The 23,385-nt window shown below is 34.9% G+C and overlaps 1 protein-coding gene and 2 long non-coding RNA genes across 3 annotated transcripts in view; 1 reads left to right on the top strand and 2 right to left on the bottom strand.

Annotated features, from left to right (window-relative positions):
- Positions 1-2,953, bottom strand: part of LOC140700642 (uncharacterized) — a 41,643-nt gene extending 38,690 nt beyond the window's left edge. Inside the window, exons 1-2 of the long non-coding RNA XR_012079114.1 lie at positions 2,883-2,953; positions 1,311-1,413 (exon numbers count right to left, since the gene is read on the bottom strand). This is a non-coding gene — a long non-coding RNA (uncharacterized lncRNA). The remainder of the gene's footprint in view (positions 1-1,310; positions 1,414-2,882) is intronic.
- Positions 1-23,385, top strand: part of ZYG11B (zyg-11 family member B, cell cycle regulator) — a 72,589-nt gene that overhangs the window by 39,898 nt on the left and 9,306 nt on the right. Inside the window, exons 5-13 of the mRNA XM_006200496.4 lie at positions 223-399; positions 1,478-1,542; positions 4,154-4,253; positions 4,500-4,550; positions 6,840-7,001; positions 7,112-7,159; positions 14,380-14,577; positions 14,703-14,755; positions 15,875-15,972. Coding sequence (XP_006200558.3) covers positions 223-399; positions 1,478-1,542; positions 4,154-4,253; positions 4,500-4,550; positions 6,840-7,001; positions 7,112-7,159; positions 14,380-14,577; positions 14,703-14,755; positions 15,875-15,972 — 952 coding nt within the window. The remainder of the gene's footprint in view (positions 1-222; positions 400-1,477; positions 1,543-4,153; positions 4,254-4,499; positions 4,551-6,839; positions 7,002-7,111; positions 7,160-14,379; positions 14,578-14,702; positions 14,756-15,874; positions 15,973-23,385) is intronic.
- LOC140700643 (uncharacterized) lies at positions 14,169-15,914 on the bottom strand. Its single transcript, XR_012079115.1, has 3 exons — positions 15,582-15,914; positions 14,909-15,028; positions 14,169-14,597 (listed from the first exon to the last, which is right to left on the bottom strand). It is a non-coding gene; the product is annotated as an uncharacterized lncRNA (long non-coding RNA).

Raw genomic sequence — 23,385 nt, 5'->3', positions numbered from 1 at the left:
AGAAAAATCTCTGGACATGAACAACTTGATACCTACCTTGACCAAGTGGGTAGGAACTAAGTATTGGTGAGTAACTGCTATGTCCTAGGCTCTTTGCACAGGAGAATAAAAAAGATACTTAAGACATTTTAGAAATTATTATAGATTAACAAAGTAATGTTGCTGTATGAAGAGGGCTTATATTTATAAGTTGGATTAAGAGAACTAATTTTTTATTCCCAGCTTGTGGTTACTGGGATGAGAAACCACCCTATGAATTTGCCAGTGCAACTTGCTGCAAGTGCCTGTGTGTTTAACTTAACCAAGCAGGATCTTGCTGCAGGAATGCCTGTCCGACTCCTGGCTGATGTGACCCATTTGCTGCTCAAGGCCATGGAGCATTTTCCCAATCACCAGCAGGTAAGCATATGGGAATTCCCATTCAAATAGTCCTTTTAGTGTCTCCTACCCATCTCCCACCTTCATACAGTTCATTTTAGTGGACCAAGTCTGGAAAATTCAAATACCTTTGGAGGCTATAAAGTAATAAATTTGTGGTATGACTGAGGGTAAGACAGTAGAGAAATAGAAAACTAAAGGATGCATTCCTTTCCTAAAAATATTTAAATGCAACATTGTGGGAAAGAATGTAAGCCATACAAATCCCGTCTTGCATCTAGACCTTGAGTTTGTGGTAATTTTAGCAAACAGGTCTAGGTATAGAGCTTCTGCTCTGAGCCAAGCACTGGCTCAGTATTCAAGTAATAGTATAAAAAAGTGAGTAAGACATAGGGGGAGGGCATAGCTCAGTTGTAGAGTGCATGTCTTGCATGCACAAGATCCTGGGTTCAGTCCCCAGTACCTCCATTTAAAAAAAGTAATAAATAAACCTAATTACCTCCCCCCCAAAACAAAACAAAACAAAAAGAAGTGAGTAAGACATGGATTTTCTATTGTTAGCAGTATAAGTAGACTACAAAACATGTCCTGTCCTCAGGATGCAAACTAAAAATGGTGCTTGAAATATATGTTTAACTCTTAAAACTTAACTGTGAGTTGGCAAATTAGTAAAAAATGTTCAGAGGCCCAAATCAAGTAAAAATGACAACCCAGATTGGTGAGTGGGTCGTTAAAGCCAGCTTCCCTCATTGAGAGCAGTTGCCAAACTAGATGAACTTCAGGCTTTGGTTTTCATGGACTCTGGAAGCCAGGTGGACAGAAAACAAAGCAGGACCCACCCAGAGGCCACCAGAAGGGATGGATATAAGCTGGAGTTATCCTATTTCTCATCTAATGGAAAAGACAAAAAAAAATTGTGCAAGTAAACTTACATGGGTCCAGCTGAAGTCAGTCTTTGAATGGTAGATGGACAGAATAAAGATTGTAAGAAATGAGTGGTGTTTCATCCATCTTCTTTTTTTATAGAGGGTGCTCCTGTTTGAAAAATAACATAACAATATTTTATTCAGGATTTTTTTTTCTCTTTATGATTCTTTAGTTACAGAAGAATTGCCTCCTTTCACTTTGCAGTGACCGGATTCTTCAAGATGTTCCATTTAACAGGCAAGTGATAGCACTAGAACTTAAATGGGGCAAAATGGAATTTTAGAAGTCTGATTTTGTTTATTTCTTACCAGTTAGGATATTCCTGATGTACAGTTAATCAGTGGGTGGGATTGTGCGTTGCCTTATAGAATGCTAAGTCTTCTTTCTCTAATTCAGTGCTTTAACCTTCAAGATAGCTGACTGGCCCCTGTTTTCATAGGCCTTTGCTTAAGAAGTTATACTGATTATAGTTTTCAGAATATCCACACAATATTGTGGACTGAGGAAACAGGCATATAGAAATTCAGTGTCTTGCCATGGTTTTATGACTAGTAACTGTAAGGGTAGAAAGACTCAAGTCCTCTAGTTCTAGGTCCAGTGTTCTTTGTGTCATACCTCTTATTGTTATATAATATTGAATTATAGAAGAAACTTTTTAAGCAGAGGTTAAGGGAGACTATATAGATGGATTCCAGTCAGTATTAAAGTTTCTCTTCTTTCTAAGATGTGATTTGGGAGCTAGAAAGATGACTTTTTTTCATTTTACTATTGTAAAATACAATTTTTTAGTGATGGTATTTTGAAAAAGAAATTAATACTTTATGATTTAATGAAAAGTACATTTCTCAACAGCAGTTTTACTGTGATGTACTTTTATTTGGGTAACAGTACACTGTTATCTGGCATGGCTGAGGAATGAGGTGTTCCATCTACTATTTGAAATAAATAGTTTAGATAAAAACATAACTATATATATTTCATGTAGATTACTAATTTCATTTTATAAATATATTGAGCATGTGTATTGATCACATGAAGTCATAGATAGGAAAGACATAATCTCCTAAAGAAGACTGTAAACTAACCCAGGGTTGGGAAACTTTTTCTTAAAGGACTGGATAATATTTTAAGCTTGCAACTACTTAACTGTGCCTTTGTACCTCCAGAGTGGCTATAGACAGTAATTTATAAGCAAATGGGAATAACTATGTTACAGCAGAACTTTAGAAAACAGACAGCTGGGCCCACAGCTGTAAAATCACTCTAGGTAGGCTATAATTTGCCTACCTTTGATATAGCCAGTGTGCTCTGCTAGAATTGAGCTTCTTTGTGGTCAAAGACTGTGATTGGTTAATCTTTGCCTCTCGTACTTGGTGCTTAAGTGGATGTTTAGTGAATGGATGGATGAATGAATGAATGAGTATGATAGAAGACAATTTTTTGTAGAAAAGAATGACAGAATGTATTGGACCCCCAAATGAGGGAAGGATTCCATTTGATTGGTGATCATTAAGGATTTCATGTTAGTGATGGCATGTGAGATAATAAAGATAACCACTGATGTATGAAGCACTTACCAGGCACTTGCTGAGTGTTTTACGTATGCTTATTCAGTCCTTACAGCAGTCCTGTGAAATTGTTACTCTTGTAATCTTCATTTTACAGATGAGGAAACAGAGGCACAGAGAAGTTTAGTAACTTGCTCAAGGTGATAAGATAGTAAGTAGCAGAATTTAGATTTAAATCCAGACTGACTCCAGAGCTTCTACTTTTTATATCCATACTATATTGCTTTGAAAATGTGAGCTGGTTGAGTTGATTGTTTTGTGTTGTGGGAACTGCACAAATAAAGGTACAGTGGAAGTGAATACTTGTAAAAGTTAACCCTTATCAAAAGCTTGGTATATGCCAAGTTCTATACTAAATCTTAAACTTTATGGGTGATGTCATATAATCGTCACAGCAATCCTATGGAGTAGATCTTACTATTTTATAGACAAGAAAGTTGAATTTCAGAGACATTAAGGAAGTTGCCCAGGATCCCAAAGTTAGTCAGTGGTGAAGGTGATATTTGAATCCAGGCTGGCTGCAAAGTGTATGATATTCTTAATGACTTGACTGATTGCCTCACATGATAAAATAATATATTTTAATATTAACATTAGGTAGAACAAGAATTCAACCTCAAAATTCAAAGAATGTCAGAATCTGCTCTTAACTACCACCTATATTACCTTATAATTGTGGACACGTTTGGGGACTAGTAAAGTTTCAACATTTCATATCCTTTCTTTTCCTGCTGTATTTTTTCCCCCATAGCATAAGTCAGTACCTAAATATACCATGTATTTCACTTATTTATTTGATTAATTACCTGTCTTCCCCACTATACTGTAAGCTCTATGAAAGTGGAGATATTTTCTTGTTTTGTTTACTACTCTATCTCCAACATCAAGAACAATATCTGGCATAAAGCAGGGGCTCAATAAATGTTTGTGAATGAATGAATGATGTTCCCATTGTGCTGGGTACTGGAAGGAACCCAGAAAGTATTTAAAGTTATTAGTATAGTATAGAAATCACTACAGAATAGAGAGACATTATAATTCTAGTCCCAGATAGTTTTGACCATATTTTCCAAACTCTTGCTTCTTTACAAAGTATTGTCAGAATTAATGATGAGGTACCACCTCCAGATCACTAAGTATACTTGTTATTCTCTATCAGTTAAGAGGAATTTTCCCTTTCCTTCTCACCTGTCTAAATTGTAGCATCACTTCCCAGCAGGAGCTCTGAAACTATGCCTGGGCCTCCAGGATTAATTCATGAAACTCTTGTGTGTTTTCAGGTTTGAAGCAGCCAAGCTTGTCATGCAGTGGCTCTGCAACCATGAAGATCAAAACATGCAGAGGATGGCAGTTGCAATCATTTCCATCCTGGCTGCCAAGGTACCTAAACTCTTGTTGAATAATTTTCTGTAGAAAGCTGTTTCGCATGACAGTTACTGTTTTTCCCAAAGTCTCTGTGCCAGTAAGTTAGTAAACCTCACTGCCAATATACTTAATTCAAGCTGCATTCGGTATTCAGGTTGACTGGAGATTTTCGTCTGACCTTTGGAGTCTGTTACAGTGAATAATATTAAACTGATACTAGTGAATTCTTGGACATATGCTTTGTCTTCTGCTTGCTTGCAGCTTTCTACAGAACAAACCGCACAGCTTGGTGCTGAGCTCTTCATTGTCAGGGTAAGTCTATGCAGACCCCTAAGTAGTTTTCATTTTCATTGTTTTCAGGCAATGTTGTGTATCTTCCAACATTTTATATTTTAAAAGGTTATTTTTGTTACTTCTAAATGAGTTTCTTCATTTCTCTTCACTGAGGCAGCTTTATTCCTTAATAGGGATGGAAAGAGTTCTGAACTAGGAGTCAGATGACCTGGGATCTGATTTGTAAACTCACTTTGTGAATTTAGATAAATTACCTGGGCCATTGGGGCCTAAATATACCTTCAGATTCTACTTAGTTCTTAAATTCTGTGGTTTTGTTATTTATGAAGAAATTATAGAGACTCTATTATAGGCATAAGATTATGCTAGATGCTTTAGGAAAGAAGATAATGTAAATAGCTGATACAAGATACTACTTACTTCAGTTGAGGAAATAATAAAGTGAATAGTGAAAAGTTAAAAAGCTTTAAAGAGAATAAGTTTAAACCATGCCTTAGGGAGGACTGGAAGCAAAAAGTCCACTCAGGGGCTTCTTGTCACAATCCTGGCATGAGATGTTTGAACAATAATAGTAGATGAAAAAGTCAAATGAGAGACTTCCTTTTTCTGTAACAGATTATGTTTGTAATGAGAAAGTAAATTTCATACTTGATGTTATATTATATTTGATAAATATGTGTAGAATACTCATCAGGTACCTACCACCTTAATAGATGTTAAGGATCTATACTGAATTATGTCTATAATTCCTGCCCATAAGAAATTCACAGTATAAATAGAGAAAATAACTATATAGACCTGGTTGTAATACTGTCTAATAAGCGCAATAATAGGGATAATGTACAAAGAGGAAAAGGCTACAATGGTATAAAGGAAGGAGTAGAAATTCTGCAGTCAGTACATCTGGGCTTGTTCCCAATTCTGTCACTTACTAGCTATGTGATTTGAGGCAAGTCACATAAGTTTTCTTAGGATGGATAAAAAATGCTTTATACAGTTATTATGAAGATTAAATGAAAAGGAAAGAAAGATTAATTAAAGGAATATGCTAAGTACAAAGCACAAAATAAATACATATGTCAGATGAGTAAAAAAGGATGCTGATTTTATTTTTGCTATTTTCAGGGATGACATTTTAGTTTTAAATATGGCTTTTTGTTGCTGTATATGTGTTTCAGTAATTTTGACTTGAGATATATTCAAAGATTTTAAGGAAGTAGTTCACTCGTACGCTTTGGGGGAAAATTAAGTTTAGTGTAAGTAGGAATTAGCAAGAGTTAATAGTACTGGTGATGATGACGCTAGCTGTCTTTTTCTTTTTCAAGCTCTTATCACCTATAATTTACAGATGAGAAAACATAGAATTAAATTTGCAAATAAGTTTACACAGTCAGATGCAGCAATTAATTTAAGCTTAGGTAGCCTTATTCTAGTGCCACACTCCTAGCCACTGTTGCTATTAAATTACATAATTGCAACTAGATGTTTGTTTCTTAAAAAAATTTTTCCTGAATTATATGTAACTTTAAGTAATAGTGTTCATTAATGTTACTTGTATCTGTTTTAACAGAGCTTCGTTTTATCCCCAAAAGTGTAATCTAAAAGTGGAATTATGGATGCCTTATGTAGGTCTTAAAACATTTATCTTTCAAAATTAAATTTCTTAAATTAAAGCTATGATAGAAATAATTTACACACGGAATTTCAAAACTATTATCTTACTTAAATCCAATTTAGACTTAATTCTCTTAATATTGTACGTAGTTTGTTTTTTCTTTTTTTTCTTAAGGAAAACTTGGAGGTAGAGAGAATTAGTTCTTCCAGCTCTTATTTTCTCTTACTAAGTTGACTATGATCAAATTACTTAATATTTCTCAGACTCAATTTCTTCTCCTGACAAATGGGAATAACAATATTACAATATAGGATATATAATTTGCTGATATTTAGTAAATGTTAGGTTCATTCCCTTCACTCCCTGTACCTTTTTTACCCCAGAATCTGAAATGAGTGTATGTTATGACCCATTGGGTCCTAAGCTTTAATCATTTTGTTTTCCATTTTATTTATAGGCAATTAGACTATAGGTATGAAAAGAATAATATAGAAGTATTTGTGAAAATCCTCTATTTTTCTCTTGTTGAAGGAAAAGTCTGATCCAAGAGGCTGTTTGCTGTACTTATAAAAACCTTGATGGGAAATATTTTAAGCCATGTAACTAATCCTCATGGACTTGTTAGTCCATGTTATTATCACTAATTATAACAATTCAGTAATTAGAAATTAATTCTATTTTCCTTCTTTCAGCAACTTCTTCAAATAGTGAAGCAGAAAACCAATCAAAATTCAGTGGACACTACTTTGAAGTTTACTTTGAGTGCACTTTGGAACCTCACAGATGAATCTCCAACCACTTGCAGACACTTTATTGAAAACCAAGGGTTAGAACTCTTCATGAGGGTTCTAGAGGTTAGAATGGGAATTTAGCCTACAGTTTTGACATTCATTTATTCATTGATTTAAGCACTTATTTATTATATTTGGTTCTTTACTAATAGGTTTCTCTTTCTTTTTTACAGTCATTCCCAACTGAGTCATCCATTCAACAGAAAGTCTTAGGACTTTTGGTAAGATATAAGCATTTCCTGCTAATTTCAAGCTGTAATTATCTTCCGTCTGATATAATACATAGAAAGATGCTACTCTGTTCATAAACACTTAATGATATTAGAAAATATATATAGTATAACTGGGTGAAAAAAGGCAGGCAACGGAACTATACATAGTAAGATTTTCATGGGGAGGGGAGGGTATAGCTCAGTGGTAGAGTGTTACTGTTTGGCATGCATGAGGTCCTGGGTTCAATCCCTAGTCATTCCATTAGTAAACAAATAAATAAACCTAATTACCATCCCTCTCCCCACCAAAAAAACAAAAAAGATTTAAAAAAAAAGATTTTCACCACACTAAAAGGAAAAATATAAATTACATACTTTTCTTTATTTTTTTTGGTATAATACAGAGCTTCACTGTGAGCGTATTTATTTTTATAATCAGAAAAGATGATCTCGTTAAAAATGTCTCTAACAAGTGTTCTTGGATTCTATGTTTGATAATTAAGCATTACTGCTTAAATGACTGCTTAACAAATCAGATATTCTGTAAATCTATAGTGGATATATGTTAAAGTGAGCCTTCAAAGATGAAGGGTCAGATGTTTTAATCATCTTTAATCACTGCAACAGGCAGATTTCCCATATGGTAAAAACCATTTTAGAGCAGACTTCTGCTCTTAAGGAATTAGATCACAGGAGGCACAGGTTAATAAGTAAAAAAAAAAAAAAAATGTAGATTAGTGTTTGTTTTGTAGATATTAGAGTATGAGAGATGGATTTTTGGGTAAGCTAAGGGTTGGCATTTAAGGACTATCTATTCACTATAGCTTTAGTTATATAAAGCAGAAAATATAAAATGACCTAAATGCCCAGTAATAAAGAAGTATTAAGTAAATTATAGTATTTGATTATTTTATTCAGGGTTCAGAGGATTATATATACAGAAATTGGCTCAAGTCAGTGTAAGAGGAAAAAGGAAATGTATTTTAAATATTCAGAGAGATCTCACAGGGTTTTAAAAATGCTTTAAAATTTTTTTCCATAAAGAATATGTGTTTATTATAACTAGTGAAATCGTACAAAAATGTATTTTAAAAGCTTAAGACTTTGTCCCCAACCTTCCTTCATTTCCATCTCCATGAGATAATTAATGTTAATACAACCTGATACACTTCTTTCCATATCTTTCTCCATTACTTTGTGATTGAATTTTTTTCAATAATTTATTTTGAGATACTGATTCTCGTTGAATTTTTTGTGGTCAGCAAACATACTTTGTTTTGTTTGAGTCCTTTTGAATTTATTGAGACTTGTGTGTGGCCCAGGATATGGTCTGTCCTGGTAAATGTTCCATGAGCACTTGAGAAGAACATATATTTTGCTGTTGTTAGATGGAGTGTTCTATAAATGTCAGTCGGGTCAAGTTGGTTGATACTATTCAAGTCTACCATAGACTTACTGATTTTCTGCCTACTTGTTCTAGCAGTTATCCTGTTCTATTTTTGCTTCCTGTATTTTGAAACTCTGTTATTAGGTTTATAAACAGAATTGTTATACCCTCTTGATTAATTGACCCCTTATCATTAAGGGATGACCTTCTTTATCCCTGGTAATATTCTTTACTTTGAAATCTCCTTTGTCTCCTTAATATAGCAATTCCAGCTTTCTATTGACCAATGTTAACATGGTTTATCTTTTTCTATCTTTTACTTTTAACCCTATATTTGTCATTATATTTAAAGTATGTTTCTTGTAGACAGCGTATACTTTGTATCCTGCTTTTTTAACCAGTCTGAGAATCTTCTTTTTATTTGGGCTTTTGAATTATTTACATTTAATGTAATTATTGATATGGTTAGATTTGAGTTTATCAAGTTGGTATTTGTTTTCTGTTTGTCCCACCTGTTTTTTGTTTTTTTCCTTCTTTTTCTGCCTTTTTTTGGTTTAATTGAATATTTTTTAATGATTCCATTTGATCTCCTTTCTTGGTTTATTAGCTGTTGCTCTGATTGTTACGTTAATTATTGTTGTAGGTTTATAGTATACATCTTTAATCATAATCTACTTTTAAGTGATTTTGCATAATATCATATATAGTATAGGTACCTTACAATCATAGATTTCCATTTCTGCTCTTCTTTTCTTTATCCCATTGTTATGCATTTTACTTTTATATACATTATAAGCCACACAAACATTGGTTTTTATTAAATGCCAATTATCTTATAAGGAGATTTAAATAATTGTTAATACTTATATGTTTACCCAAATAGTTACTATTTCTAATGCTCTTCTTTCCTTTGTTTAGATCTAGATTTCCATCTGCTATCATTTTCTTTCTGTCTAAAAAACATCCTTTAACATATCTCATAGTGTGGGTCTGCTGCTGATGAATTCTTCAGCTTTTATATGTCTACAAACATCTTTATTTATTTAACCTTCATTTTTTTAAACATTTTTTATTGAATTATAGTCATTTTACAATGTTGTGTCAAGTTCCACTGTAAAGCACAATTTTTCAGTTATACATGAACATATATATACTCATTATCACATTTTTTCTTCTGCTGTGAGCTACCACAAGATCTTGTATATATTTCCCTGTGCTATACCATATAATCTTGTTTATTAACCTTCATTTTTGAAAGATGTTTTTGCCAGGTGTAGAATTTTAGGTTGTAGTTCAGTACTTTGAAGATGTTGATCACCTTTTTTCTGACCTGCATCTTTCCAGTGAGAAATCTGATGTCATCATTATCTTTATTCCCCTGTATGTACATGATTTTTCCTCTGGCTGTTTTTAAGATTTAAGTAAGATTAGCATTTCCAAATAATTTGATTATGATGTGTTTTGATGTAATTCACTTCATATTTCCTGTACTTGGGATTCATTAAGCCTCCCTTGTTCATTGTTTCCAAGTTAGAAAAGTCTTTGGCCATTGTTTCTTCAAAAAAACAAGTGTTTTGCACTCTCCCTGCCCCAGACTATTGGAGTCCTTTGGAGACTCCAATTTCTCATATATTGAGCTGCTTGAAATTCACAACTTTTTGGTGCTCTTTTAATTTTCTTTGTTCTATCTTCCATATTTTTACTTAACATTTGGAACATATGGAATATATTTATAACAACTGATTTACTGTCCTTCTCTGCTAATTCTAACATCTGTGTCAGTTCTGGGTCAATTTCAAATGACTGATAATTTCCCTCATTTTGAGTTGTTTTCCTGCCACTTTGCATTCCTGGTAGTTATTGATTAGATGTCAGACATTGTGAAAATTTTACGTTGTTGAGTGCTGGATACTTACGTTTTTCTATAAAGTATTCTTGAACTTTGTTCTGGGATTAATTAACTTACTTTTAAACAGTTTCATTGTTTTGGATGTTGTTTTTATATTATATTAGGAGGATCCAGAGCAGTGCTGAGGCTAGCTAGGGCTAATTATTCTGTACTACTTAGACAAAACCTTCTTTGGTATTCTACCCAATGCCCTGTGAATGATGGGTTTTTCCAGACTGGATGGTGAGAACATCCTGGCCCTTGTGAGTGTTAGGAACTTTTCTCTAATCTTTTTTTTCTTTTTCTTTTTCTTTTTTAAAATTTTTCCCCTTTAACAGAGTCACTGGGGATTGAACCCAGGACCTCATGCACGCCAAGCAGGCATTCTACCACTGAGCTATACCCTCCACCCCACTTCTGTAATCTTTTTTGATGGCTTTTTCTGCCCTCAAATAATTTTCTCACAGTCATGCTCAGATCAGTACTCTGCTGAATAGAGTGGTATTCCTGCAGCTCTCTGGATTCTCTCCCTGTACGGTTCTCTCCTCTCTGGTATTGTCCTATAAACTGCCTTGGTCTCCTTGGTCTCTCAGCTCCAACTCTTCAACTCCACGCATCCACTGGGCTCTGTTTCAGTTTTGTATTCCTGGTGCCACAGGCTGGAAACTCTCAAGGCAATATCTCACCTTGTTTATTTTCCATCTCTAAAGGTCACTGTTCTTTATTACCTAATATCTGGTATCTTGAAAAATATTGTTTTATGTTGGGGTTTTTAAGTTGTTTCAGAAAGGAGAGTAAATCTGGCTCCTTTTACTCAGTCTTGGCCACAGTGGGCGTCCTCAACAATCTCTCATTAAATAGATTTAAAAATGAAAACTGTATCTTCTATATTTACCCGTATATTTCTCATACTTGTCTTTTTTTTTAACATTTCTTTTAATGTAGGTATACTGGCGATGAATTTTCACTCAGGTTTTGTTTGCGTGAAAAAAATCTTTTATTTTGCTTTCATTTTCTTTTTTAAAATTTTAAAATTATTATTAGTAGTATTTTTAATGGATGTACTGGGGATTGAACATGGGACCTCATGCTTGCTAAGCATGTGCTCTACCATGAGCTATAACCACACCTCCTTGCTTTCATTTTCAAAAGATAAATTTTTGCTGACTGGTGAAGTTAAAATGGACATTTTTTTCTGTTTGGTTTTTGGGTTTATAATTTGTTATGGTGATCTCTGATCTGTGATCTTTGTGTTAACTACTGCAACTTGCTGAAGGGCTCAGATGGTTAGCATTTTTTAGCAATGAAGTGTTTTTTAATTAAAGTATGTACATTATTTTTCTAGACAATATTATTGTGCACTTAATAGACTACAATATAATGTAAATATAACTATTATATGCATTGGAAACCAAAAAATTCATGTGGCTCACTTTATTGCAGTGGTCTGGAACCAAACCCACAGTGTCTCCAAGATACGCCTGTATTTGCTTTGTTAGTGTCTTCAGATCAGCTTTTACCCTAGGACTGGTATATAATTTAGCCCTACTACCATCCAGTGTGAGATCTCTTTGTTTAATGTGAGATCTCTTCACTCTGTCTGGTGAGAATGTGAACTATTCCTAACTCTGGCATGTGTTCATGCACTGCTTTCTCATGGTTCTTTCATAGCCTCGTGGGGTTTCTCTCTGGATCAGTACTCAGCCAGAGATTTTAAGGGATCCCTCTGCAGATATTTTTCTCTCTTTCTCTCTCTTTGGATCTTTTTCCTTTACATTACTGTTCTCAACAAATTTGTGCTGCATTGGCCACCCTGAATTTTGATCTCTGTCTCCTCAACTCAGCAAAGCTGCCATATTCTCTTTAGGTTCCTCTAACATGCACAGCAATCTGGAAACTGCCGCATTTGAATATCTTCTCTCAAGGGTCACATTCCTGTATAGCTAGTTGTCCACTGTCTGAAAACAGTTCTCTCATATATTTTGTCTGGTTTTCTAGGAACTTGTTTACAGTAAGAAAGGATGGCCATAATTCTTCTGATGCTCTATTCCAGATCTTTCTTTTTTGTTGTTGTTTTTTGTTTTAATGGTGCTGTCTTTGCATTTTCGTGTGTGTTTGTGCGTGCGTGTGCGTGCGTGCGTGTGTGAGTATTTTTAACATTTTTTTAAAATCAGGTACTATCTAGTAGCTGTAGTATATGAAGTTTTGGGGAGGGCATGTCTAATCCATTCTTGTGTTTGATGATTCTTACTCATGGATTGTTCTTTCACTATGAATTGTAGTTTAGCATTGTGACATGTTGTCTTCTGTGGGGCTTTGAGTTCAAGGTGTGTTCTTCTCAGAGTATCTTTGTATTTCTTTCCACCAAGCTTCTCCAAGCTTGGAGGAAATGGAGGACTACCTTTTCTTGGTTTGTTTGTTTGTTTGTTTGTTTTAAAAGGCATGTTTCTTTTCTTTTTTTGTCACTATAAAAATGGTACATGCTATGTGAAAAATATAAATAGGAAAGAATATAAAAATGATTGTAAGATGACTTTTCTTATTTGAATGTATGAGATTGAAGAAGGGCATAGGAGGCATTGATTAATCATTGATGCTGATGGAAAAATACAGGATTCTACACATTCATGTAGTAAGTATAGTTACGCTTGTTTCTTCTGTCTTCACTCTTTTCCATGGTTGGAGAAGAAAACTTGTTGGTCATTACAGAGAATACATTTGGACTTAATGCCTTTCATTTTCATTTATTATAGAATGACTTAAACTAGGGATTGAATAGTTTATCAATGAAAAAGCCAGGGGTTTTGGTTCCTAAAGAATGGAATCAATGTGCTAGGAAGAGAATTATGATTTCATAGTAGATGAAGTGAAGTTTTAAGAATGAGGATTAATCTTTAGAGTAGTGAGATAAGTTGGATCTTAGATCTTTTTGGAGAAGATCAAGCACAGTCTAAACTGGAAACCCCTCAATAGTTTTCCAAGTGAATAGAAGTCCTCCTTATGTATTGCCTAGGGAAGCCATCTCACCCCAAGTTCAGATAAAAAACCTACCTTCCTTAGGCCAGCAGGCAAATTTTGACGTTCAGTGGTCTAAGGCTGTGAAATTTGTAAGACAGGATCACTACACTGCTCAAACAAATGGATACTTTTTTGTCTTCATCTTACTCTGGCTCTCCTCATTATTCAGAACTGCTAGTCCCTTCATCCTCTTGATACACTCACCCCTCTTTGCTTTTTAGATACCAAACTTCTGGGTTTTCTCCTACCTGTCTTACTGTGGCTTCTCAGGTTAGAGTTTCTTCAGACCACACAGATGGTGTAAATTTGAACTATAGTCTTGTGTGAGGGCAGACCCCTGGTTATAAATTATAAGGGAAGACTTTTTCTTTTAGGCCAGAGCCCAGATTACAGTAGGCATCTTTTTTATGCATCCATGTCAATCCGCTCTTTTCCTGAGGTGTAATGCTTTAAAGTCCTTGCCTCATATATGAAGTCTTAGTTCCAGTCTCTGGCCCTTACATTCTGCCCTTGCATGGCTATTAAAACCCAGTTCTCTTGCCCCTGCAGGCCAGTGATGGCATGCTACCATTCTAGTTTGATTTTCTTTTTGCATCTTATCCCAGTGAGTAAAGGTACATATTTAAAGTTTGTTGTCTATTTTTCACCCAATACTTCCAGATACTTTGTAGCAGGAAATTTTAGATCACTTAGTTCACCATTTTGCCTGAAAAGGAACTAACTACTATTTCTTTATTAATTTATTGTTTGGGGAGGAGAGGAATAAAATCACCCCTAATCCCAGTGTGCTAACATAGCAACAGTTCTTCACCTTTTGTCCATATGTACATACATGTTTAAATCACTGCAATCTGTGTTCTTTCTTAGAATGTAGAGTCATTTAGCCATTTACTATCCACATTACATTAATTTTTGTGTCTTCTTTTTTTTTTTCAGAACAATATAGCTGAAGTACAAGAATTGCATTCTGAATTAATGTGGAAGGATTTTATAGACCACATCAGTAGCCTCCTACATAGTGTTGAAGTGGAAGTCAGTTACTTTGCAGCTGGAATTATTGCCCATTTAATATCTAGAGGCGAACAAGCTTGGACATTGAGTCGTAGCCAGAGGAATTCTCTTCTTGATGATCTGGTAGGGTAATTTGGTGTTTTCTGGAAACATACAAATAACATTCATAGTGATTAAACTATGAAAGCCTCATAATGCAGTGCCAAATAAATATTATAATCCTTTCTTGTGTGTCTTATGTCTTTCAGCATTCAGCTATTTTGAAATGGCCAACTCCAGAGTGTGAGATGGTAGCATACAGGTAATAAGCAAAATAATTAATGTTAAGACCAGTAACCTAGTCATTTTGCTTGCCTAGAGATCATTCCTTTTAGATGTATATAGTATTTCCCTTGGGCATCTATCTTTGTACTGGCTTTAAAGTAAGCAAAGTATTTTTATTTTATTTTGCTACCTGTCATTCTCAGTCCTTCCTTCATTCCACATTTATTGAAGACAAGTGCCAGGGAGTTGTTATGCTCTTGAAGTTCAAAGATGAGTAAGACATGGTGCCTGCATATAAGAACTTTACAGCCTAGTGAGGGAGATCAAATGTACATCAGATATAATTCAGATATGCTAGTTATGTGCATAGGATGCTATGAAATTAAAGATGAAAGAAAGTACTTAAATCTGCACTGGAAAATGGTAAAAAAACTTCTAGAAGAAGTAGGTCATGAGCTGAGTTTTGAGAAATTAAGTAGGGCAGAAGATTTTAGGAAGATTATTAATGCAAGGAGAGCTAGAATAAGAGGACACATTTAAAGAACTAGAAGTAGTACCTGATTTGTTTGAGGAAACAGTTTGTAATAATTTATGAAGGTACATACTGGGATGCCTAACTCTATTTATGACAATTAGGTGACTTGATAGCTAAGTTACTAATATACCTGAAGTGTTCCAGATTGCTGCATAAAGAATAATATTACAACTTATTTTGTTGTCTACTTTATAAATGCTAATGCTGCCAGCATTTTTGATTTTCCAGCTTATGTTCTACACATTTTGGGGCAGAAGACTAGTAGAAATAGAAAGACTCTAGACCTCCTTCATGGTGTTCTACTAGTTATCAACTAATTTCTCCTTACCTAAGTGTCCAAGCCAAGGTCTGCTATTCTTCAAATGTGTATCTTTAAGACCAAATGAGTACTTCTGAAAAAAAGTACCTTGTTCTGATCACCTTCCACCTTCTGTAGCAAGACGTTTGGATACGATCCTTTATCAAATAGCTAAGACAAAGAAAAGATGTAATATAGCTCATTTATATTAGTTTCAAAATGGTACAATGAAATTTCTGGAATAAAAAGCTCAGGAATCATTGTTTTAGCAAATGACACTAAGTATAGGATGTACCCTTTTTTCTTTTCTTTTGAACTTTTAGGTCTTTTAATCCATTTTTCCCATTACTTGGCTGTTTCACAACACCAGGAGTCCAGCTATGGGCAGTTTGGGCCATGCAACATGTTTGCAGCAAGAATCGTATGTATCAAAAAGAGAACTGTTTTTCTTTTTCAAGTGAATTCTCCTTGCACAAGAAAGCCATTTCTAAATTGTGTTTGAAGTGATTTTTAAGGACGCAGAGTTTAAAAAATACAATGTAGTAGAATCTTAGGTTATAAACTAAATTTATTCTTTCAGAATGAGCTTGGCAATACGAGATAGTGAGTAACAGTGGTGAGTGAGGCTTACACTCTTCTAACCTCATGGAATATAAAGATTAGGAGGCTACAGTGAGTCTTTTGTTGAACAAAAAGTCTTAAGGAGATTCATTGTTTATGGTGCATTCCAGCAGCCAGTCCTCATCCACATAAAATTCCATTGTTCAAAACATTGCTCTCAGCACCCACAGTGTGTGAGGTAAAGCATTTAGATCATTTTTTGATATTGTTCCTTTTTTTGAAAGTTGTGATATAACTCTTTGTCAGTTATTTATTAATATAAAATTCATTCCATAAATGATTTGAAGCATTACAAAAGAAATAAATAAATATACTTTAATGTAAAAAAATTTTTTAAAAATAATTAAAAATTAAGACCAAGGGAAAATAATTTGGTAAAAATTAAAAGGATGTAGGGAAAATAGTAGAATGTAGTTATGTAGGCTGTATACAGGGATTCATATACTCTGTGGCTGGGCTGCAAATGATCAGCTACATGATTCTCTTTCCATATATGGGGGAAGAACATTCTGTATCTTCAGGGAAGTAAAGCTTTTCTGTGCAATCAACTACAAGTTAGATTTCTTTTATAGGACATTAATAGGGGCCATATTATAAATGGCCTTATATAAGAAATTTTAAGTTGTTTTTAACAATAATTTTACAGCAAATAAGAGTAGCATTTTGTTAGATTCTTTTTTGTTGCATTATGTGATGAAAACCCAGTGCGTACCACAAAAAGACAACTCAGTAAAAGCTCTTCTATGTCAGACGGACAGAGGAGGAGGGCTTAGGGAATGGGATGTGACAGAGAAAACTGCTTTGTACCCACCTAAACCTCTACCTGGAAATTTTTTGGCCCCTCCTACTAAATTCCTGGATCAGAGCTGTTCATTCATAAACATAAGACTACCTCATTAGCTACATTAAATTTCCTCTGCTGTAAAAGTTTTTTCTTTTCACTGTACCCCCCAGGTTCTGAAAGCACTATAGTTTTTTTAACAGTTTATCTATCTCATCTTACATCCAGCACCTAACCTCTAGACTTCTTTCCTCAATACTCAAAAGGAATGAACTTTTCACAGTCCCATTGGAGAAAATAAAATGTAACAAATAAATAATAGTGTATTTTCACGTAAGTGTTTATTTTTGTGGCTACTCTTAGGTGTTGGTATTCTTTCAGGGTTTATTCTATGGAATAATCACCCTGAAGAATTTATTCTAAAATGCACTGTAATTTGGGGAATGTTAGAATATTTTATCTCCAACTCAGGGAGTTCAGTTTCCTACTTTATTACTTCCCTGGCTTATTTTGTTTATATTTAAATGGAATTGACTTCTCAGTTTGCATTAAAAAGTTTTAATGCTGCTTATAGCTGTAAGTAATTAAGAGCTAGTGTAGTATAGTAGTTAGGAGCATACAAGAATCTACCTGGATTCAAATTATGTTCTACCACTTACAGTGTATGCCATCTTGAGCAAATTATTAAACCTGGGGCCTCAGTTTCCATATTTGTTAAATGGGAATAATAATAGTACCTGCTTTGCACATGATGAGAATTTTCCCATATTCTAGAAAGTTTTTGACAATATGATTTACAATAATCAATCCTTATTGTATGGTGTGTTAGTTTCCTAGGGCTACTGTAACTTAAGTACCAAGAATGGTTGGCTTAAAACAACAGGGATGTTTTGTCTCTCGGTTCTGGAGGCTTAGAAGTCTCAAGTCAAGGTGTCAGTAGGTCCATGCTTTCTCTGATAGCTCTAGGGGAGAATCCTTCTGTGCCTCTTCTAGTTTCTGGTGTTTGCTGCCAGTCGTTGGCAGTCCCTGGTTTGTAGATGCATCACTCTAATAAAATGGCCCTCTTCTCCTTGTGCATCTTCATATTATCTTCTGAATGTGTCTATTTCTCTGTCCAAATCTACCCTTTTCATAAGAACATCGGCCATATTGGCTTAGGGCCCACCCTAATAACATCTTTGTAACTTAAATAATTACATCAGCAAAAACCCTATTTCCAAGTAAGGTCACCTTCTGAAGTACTGGAGGTTAGAATATTAACCTATCTTTTGGGGGACACAATTCAACCAGTAACATATGGCTATAAACGTATTAAATGAACTTAGCGATAATTTATCTAGGTACTTCCCCTGTTGATGAACATTTAGGTAGTTTACCTTTTAATTTAAAACTTACACTCAAACACTTTTTTTTACAGAGATACTGAACCATTATTTATAATAGCAAATAACTCTAAATAATGTAGTGGTCCAACAATAGAGAAATGTTGAATAATGTTGAAATATACAGACAGTGGAATATTTGAATGTCATTATAAGTGAAGAAGACATAAAAAATTATATACGCAGAAACTTATACTCTGGGTCATGACAGAGTAACTGGTACCAGATTAACTCTCCAACCATAAATAATAGAAAACTTCGGGGGAAAGGGGTGGTTTGGAATAATTATTTCTAGATTTTAAACAAAAGGCAACAAAGATGACCTCTAAGTCTCCCTGCCTTTCTTCTTGGAGGTGTTTACTAGATCCTGGCATAGGCTGTGGGAACCAAGTACGTCACAGTGATTTTGTTGAACTGAGGGGACAGAAATCAGGGTTTAGCAAGACTGAGGTGCCTGGAATTTGTGGGCCAGAATAATGCAGAGGTGGCAGTTACATCAAGAAAGAATTCTAGAAATCTTTATACGGGTTTCTTGAATCTTTGGCTGAATACTAAATCAAGTGTGTGCCTAGGGTGGGATTCCTTGAGGCCTGAGAAAGAACAAATACCAAGGGTCTGCTAACTGAACAACACGTGGAGCTTACACATGGTTGGAAAATATTCAAGTTCCAAACAGTGGAAAGAACTTACAAAATACCCAGGGCATTCAGTACAGATGCCAGAAGAGCCAGAAGAGATTAAACTAGCCCTAAAATAAAGGATTTCTTTTCTTTTTTTCTGTATATATATATTTTTTTTTTCTGTATATATATATTTTTTTTTGAAGTATAGTCTATTACAGTGTGTCAATTTCTGGTGTATAGCAGCACAATGCTTCAGTCATACATGAACATACATATATTTGTTTTCACATTCTTTTTCACTGTAAGTTACTACAGGATATCGAATATAGTTCCCTGCAGTATACAACATGAACTTGTTGTTTATCTTTTATATATATATCAGTATCTGCAAATCTCTAACTCCCAATTTATCTGCTCACCCCCTTCTCTCCTCCTCGTCCCTGTAATCACAAGTTTGTTCTCTGTCTGAGAGTCTGTTTCTCTTTTGCAAATAAGTTTATTTGCCTTTTTTTTAGATTCCACATATAAATGATATCATATGGTATTTTTCTTTCTCTTTCTGATGTATTTCACTTAGAATGACAATCTCCAGGTCCATCCATGTTGCTGCAAATGGCATTATTTTATTATTTTTTATGGCTGAGTAGTATTATCCAGTCATCTATCGATGGACATTTAGGTTGCTTCCATGTCTTGGCTATTGTATATAGTGCTGCAGTGAACATTGGGGTGCTAAAATAAAGGCTTTCTAAGGTTACCCTCCAAAGCTTAAAACAAGTCTTGAAATGATCAAGCAGCTCTGCAAATAAACTATCTGCCAGAGAAAAACTAAGCAGTCTTTTAAAAAAGACAACAAAATCTAGATACTTAGATTGAAATTTTTAATCTAGATGTTTAGTTATCTGATAAAAGCTGCTTAGATGAGGGAGGAAGCAGAAAAATGTGTCCCATAACCAGGAGAAAAATCAGACAATTGAAACAAACTTCAAAATGATGGTGATGATGGAATTAGCAGGAAAAACACTGAACATTTTTATAGATATGACTCAAGATTTTAAATCATGAATATTAAATGGAGAAAAATAAAGTATAAAAAATAAAATAGAAATACTAGAACTAAAAGTTTAAATATTTGACATGAAAAGTATCTAGATGAGCTTAGAGAAGATAACACAGAAGAAAAGGACAGTGAAATTGAATACACAGCAGTGGAAACTACCCAGATTGAAAGAAAGCTGATTTTAAAAAAGAACACCAGAGTTATCCTGGTATCAATACCAAGCAAAGACATCAGAAAAGAAAATTACTGAACAGTATCTCTCATGAGCATAGATGAGGAAATTCTTAACAATTTGCTAACAGACAGAACCCAACAATATATAAAAAAGACTAGTGCAGTTATTCCAGGAATGCAAGCATGGTTTAACATTTAAAAATCAATGTGTTTCATCCTATTGCCAGACCAGGAAAGAAGAGCAATCTGATCATCTCAACAGATATACAAAGAGCATCTAAGGATATCTTACAGCTTAGATCAAAATTAAAAGTGAAAAATTAAATGTGAATATTTCCCCTCTAAGATCAGGAACAAGACAAGGGTGTCCATCCTCACTGCTACTGAACATTGTAATGGAGGTTTTGTCCAGTATGATCAGGAAAGAAACAAAAGGTATCCAGACTGGAAAGAATGAAGTAAAACTGTTTTTATTCACAAGTGACATATCTATGTAGAAAAATCCCATGAAATCTGCGAAAGGGCAACTAGATCTAATAAGTGAGTTTAGCAAGGTTCCAGGATACAAGATCAGCATATACAAATCAGCTGCATTTCTGTATATTAGCAGCAACCAACATAAATGGAAAAAAGACATTTACAATTTTGTCAGAAACTGAAATACTTAATGATATATCTGACAAAGTTGTGCGAGACCTGTACACTGTGAAAAAAAAAAAAAGCATTGTTGAGAGACATTAGAGAAGGCCTTAACCAAATGGAGAGAATGCTGTGTTCGTGAGTTGGAAAACTTAATAGTTAAAATGGCAATTCTCTCAAGATTTATTATAGATTTATATAGTCCCAGTCAAAATTACAGCAGGCTTTTGAAGAGAAATTGACAGGCTGATTCTAAAATTCATACAGAAATGAAGAGGACCTAGAATATTGAAACAACTTAGAAAAATAAAGAACAAAATTGGAGGAGCTATACTACCTGACTTCTAGACATACTGTAGAGCTGCAGTAATCAAGACAGTGTTTTGTGCCTTCAATGTGTGTTTTTTCCAAACCTCATCAAGCACTTTTCCAATTCTCAGCAGACACTGGGTGTTCTACAAATTTGGTCAATTCTGACACTTTCTACCTGAAGATAGTATCAGAACCCACAGGTTAAGGGCTCAGTTCCAGAAGACTCCTGTCTCCACTTCAGATGTTTAAATTGTTACTGGTGCTTCTGACTGACTAGCTATAAGTTGGAAGTTCCGACTACCCCTCCTCATTTGCTTATATTTACCAGTTTATTATAATGGATACAGATAAACAGCCAGATTAAAATGTTTGTAGGGCAGGGTCTGGAATGATCCTGAGCACAGAAACTTCTGTCCCATGGAACTAGGGTGTCCCACCCTTCAGGCATATGGATTCATTCATCAACATGAAAGCTCATCAAATTCTGCTGTTGTTCAAGAATTTGTATATAGCTTAATCTGCACTGTCATACTTACCCTTACTAGAGGTCTGAGGGTAGGGCTGAAAGTTCCAACACTAATCATTTGGTCTTTCTGGTGACTAGCCCTACCATGAGGCACTCTAAGGGTCTCACTCTGTCACCTTATTAGCATATGTTCAAAGGGGGAATCATATGAGAAGAGACACGCCTGATACTCAGAAAATTATAATGGATTTGAGGAGTTCTGTGTTAGGAACCAGGGACAAAAAACAAATACAGTTCTTAATTATACCTTTTGACGTTTGATGACAGATCCCTTATAATAAAACTATTGTAACAGCAGATACTAGCACATTACTAGAGTCCCATTCAGTCATTAATAACTAGTCCAGTCCATCATATGAAAATGTCTCCCAGGTCAAGGCCACTCAGGTTTGCAGGCTTCCATAATATTTTGTAAGTTTCCAAAAGTAGACGTGGTCTTAGAGTGAAGCCATATATTGCTGTTAGGCATCTGGTATAATTGAGCTAAGGGATAATATCATCTCTTGCTCTGAGCCTCTTTCAATATGTTAATGTCATATTGGATTTCCTTCATTACTAACCCTTTTTTTCATTGCTGTACCCTCAGCTACTATTCCTCCTTCTCTTTTTGTGTACCCAAACTTTTCCACCTTTGGAAGGGACATTAATTTTGGCCACTGTATTGGTCTAGATTGCAGGCAGCAGTACTAGCCTAGCAAGTGTCTCCCCCTCAGTCCACTCTCATTCAGATAGAGTAAGGTTACGTAGGTGCAGAACTAGTGGGCTGTTTTTACCACCAGGCAATATAGTTGTATTCACTGTTAATCCCAATTTTGCCAGATGAAATGAAGGCATAACCCATCTCATTAGGCCCTTGGGAATTCTGACAAGAAGATTTAAAAACAGTTACAGTTTCTTGCTTAGGAATCATCCCTACTTCCAGTATTTGTAGTTGCAGCCCTAGTTCTGGGACCACTGTACCAGGTAGGAGAGTTAAAAAAAAAATGAGGTGGGAAGGTATAGCTTGGTGGTAGAGTGTGTTCCTAGCATGCATTAGTTCCTGGGTTCAATCCCCAGTCCATTAAAAATAAATAAATAAAAACCTAATTACTTCCCCCAAAAAACTTTTAAAAATATATAAATAAATAAATAGATTTTTAAACAGTGAATTATTATATTAAAAAATGTTGTCATAGAGGAAAGAAGAAGAAAGTATAGTCATTATATGAGTATCCTCCCTTAACAAGAATTACCTAGCCATACCAGCATCCTTTGCCACTCCCTTGTCCCCAGCTCCCCCAGAATAACAGGAGAATATCTGGAGGACACATTCTTTTAGCTCCACATTGAGTGTAACCATACACTCATGAAGGCATGTGACTAGCCCTTCAGGGCTATATCTCCCCATTCCCTCCCCCCTGTCATTTTAGACAACCAGTGTTTTAATTGCCCATTACAATTCTCCATCAAATTATTACCAAGGAGGACATCTCTCTGCCCATTGTTGGACACAAGGGAAGGAGAAAGTTTTCCTTGGCTCTCTGGCAATTTGTGCCTCAGAGAATGCAAGACAAATATATCTAGATTCAGTCCATCTCTGCATTGCTGTAGTACCTCCATATCCACTCGTTCCATGGACCCAGGTGGCCACCTCAAGTGAGTACATAGGGATATCTGTTTATCGATTCCAGTTATCTTCTGAACATGGAGAGTTCTTCTGATGGGCACAGATACGTC

This window comes from Vicugna pacos, chromosome 13, assembly GCF_048564905.1.
Source record: "Vicugna pacos chromosome 13, VicPac4, whole genome shotgun sequence".
NCBI classification, from domain to species: domain Eukaryota; kingdom Metazoa; phylum Chordata; class Mammalia; order Artiodactyla; family Camelidae; genus Vicugna; species Vicugna pacos.
The sequence above is the reverse complement of the archived record's forward strand: the minus strand, read 5'-3'. Positions and strand labels throughout refer to the sequence as shown.